This window comes from Sprattus sprattus, assembly GCF_963457725.1.
Source record: "Sprattus sprattus genome assembly, contig: scaffold_73, whole genome shotgun sequence".
NCBI classification, from domain to species: domain Eukaryota; kingdom Metazoa; phylum Chordata; class Actinopteri; order Clupeiformes; family Clupeidae; genus Sprattus; species Sprattus sprattus.
The window spans coordinates 100,001-102,500 of record NW_027666820.1 but is presented as its reverse complement, the minus strand read 5'-3'; the positions used below and the strand labels follow the sequence as shown (position 1 = coordinate 102,500).

At 46.4% G+C, this 2,500-nt stretch overlaps 1 protein-coding gene across 1 annotated transcript in view; it reads left to right on the top strand.

Moving 5' to 3' along the window:
• nhsl1b (NHS-like 1b) overlaps positions 1 to 2,500 on the top strand; it is a gene marked incomplete at its 5' end in the record, with an annotated part of 34,365 nt that overhangs the window by 11,758 nt on the left and 20,107 nt on the right. Inside the window, one exon of the mRNA XM_080860994.1 lies at positions 497 to 689. Within this exon, the coding sequence (XP_080717120.1) occupies positions 497 to 689 (193 nt within the window). The remainder of the gene's footprint in view (positions 1 to 496; positions 690 to 2,500) is intronic.

Below are 2,500 nucleotides of genomic sequence, written 5' to 3'. Positions count from 1 at the left end.
CTCTCTCTCTTCTTCTCTGTCTCTCTCTCTCTATCTCTCATCCCCTCTATCGCATCTTCTCTCTCTCTCTCTCTATCTCTCTCTATCTCTCACCCCCTCTCTCTCTTCTTCTCTGTCTCTCTATCATTCTCTCCATCCCTCTCTTCTTCTCTCTCTCTCTCTCTCTCTCACCCCCTCTCTCTCTTCTTCTCTCTCTCTCTCCCTCTCTCTATCTCTCTCCATCCTCCAATAAATCCTGTGCCTTAGTTCTGAGGTCAACTCAGAAGGTCATGATGGCATTAGTATGGACAGACACACACACGCTCACACACACACACACACACACACACACACACACACACACACACACACACACACAGTTTTCGGGGTTCTGATTATCTGAGTCTCACCGTGTTCCTTCCCTCCTCCAGTCTTGCACATCTTCACACACACACACACACACACACACACACACACATAATAAGAAGAGTCTCACTGTGCTCCTTCCCTCCTCTAGTCTTGCACATCATCCATGGAAGACGAGAACTCTTCCCAGCCAATGAGGGCTCAGACACCGCTGCAGGGGGAGGGAGCTGACGCTGATGACCCCGCCTCCTGCGCCCAAGCCCCGCCTCTCCCCACCCCAGAGGAGCGAATGAGACGACAGGCCCAAGCTGTCCTCACTGACATCGTCCCAATCAACGTCACAGGTGAGCCTCAAACCACACCCACAGCCACACCCACCTTAAGGCAGTGGCCAATGGGAGGACATGTGGGTGTGTCTCTGGTGACGCTCAATGTTAGTCTGTAGTCAATGAGAATTCTCTTCTTGAGTCTTCATATAAGTGTGTTTCTATGCAGTGTGTTTGTGTGTGTTGTGTGTGTTGTGTGTGTGTATTCATATAAGTGTGTCAGTGTTTGTGTCTTGTGTGTGTGTGTGTTCATATAAGTGTGTCGGTGTTTGTGTGTGTGTGTGTGTGTGTGTGTGTGTGTGTGTGTGTATTCATATAAGTGTGTCAGTGTTTGTGTCTATTGTGTTTGTGTGTGTGTGTGTGTATTCATATAAGTGTGTCAGTGTTTGTGTCTTGTTTGTGTGTGTGTGTGTGTGTGTGTGTGTGTGTGTTCACATAAGTGTCAGTGTTTGTTAGTTGTGCGTGTATTCATATAAGTGTGTTTGTGTCTAGTGTGTGTTTGTGTCTAGTGTGTGTGTCTGTGTGTTAAGTGTGTGTTTGTGTCTATAGTGTGTGTGTGAACGTCATCATGGTGGTTGGTCCCTATGAGTTTCCTCTCCTTACCTCATCCTCTTGAATCACTAGTAGTGTGTGTGTGTGTGTGTGTGTGTGCGAGGCACGCGTAGTGTCTGTGTGTGTGTGTGTGTGTGTGTGTGTGTGTGTGTGTGTGTTAGGCACGAGTAGTGTGAGATTTCTCTTGAATCACGAGTAGTGTGAGATTTCTCTTGAATCACGAGTAGTGTGTGTGTGTGTGTGTGTGTGTGAAATACGAGTAGTGTGAGATTTCTGTCTCCAGATCAGATGAATTCAAATTCAAAAAGTTGAAACTAATATGTGTGTTTGCCTGCACTTTCTCCATTTCACTCTTTCACTCTTTTCCTCTTTGTCCATCCCTTCCTTCTTCTCCTTCTCCTCCCTGACCTCTGTGAGAGAATCTTGTGTGTGAGCTCCATCTCCCAGCTCTCGGCATCATAGTACACACACACACACACACACACACACACACTCCGATTCACTCACACATTCAAAGAGCATTCAAATTACATTTTCAAAGATATTAATTCATGATGCCACACACACACACACACACACACACACACACACACACACATACTTCCACAAACAGGTAAATCTATAACTTGAGATCAAACCACAGGACTTCAAACATGCACACAGACACATTGGCTACACACTCACTAAAGTTGTGCAAACACACAAACACACACACACACACACACACACACACACACACACACACACACACACACATACTTCCACAAACAGGTAAATCTATAACTTGAGATCAAACCACAGGACTTCAAACATGCACACAGACACATTGGCTACACACTCACTAAAGTTGTGCAAACACACACACACACACACACTACACACTCACTACAGTCGTGCATACTGGCTCACAGAGATAAACCTCAGTGAGATTAGCAGGAAAACACACACACACACACACACACACACACACTTCAGCGTCTGTCTTTCATGCTGCCTCTTCTATCCCCCCCCCACACCCCCCCCAGACACACACACACACACACACACACACACACACACACACACACACACAATCACTCTCCCACACACACTCTTCCGTGGCTCCTTCAGACACACACACCCATACCTCATAATGTCTAAGCTGTGCTGTATCTCTGTGCTGTCGTCTCCTCCATGACTGTGTTGTGTGAGATTCATAGAAACATCACCCCAAACTTTTAATACCTTCTGCAGTTGGCAAACACACACACACACACACATACACACACACACACACA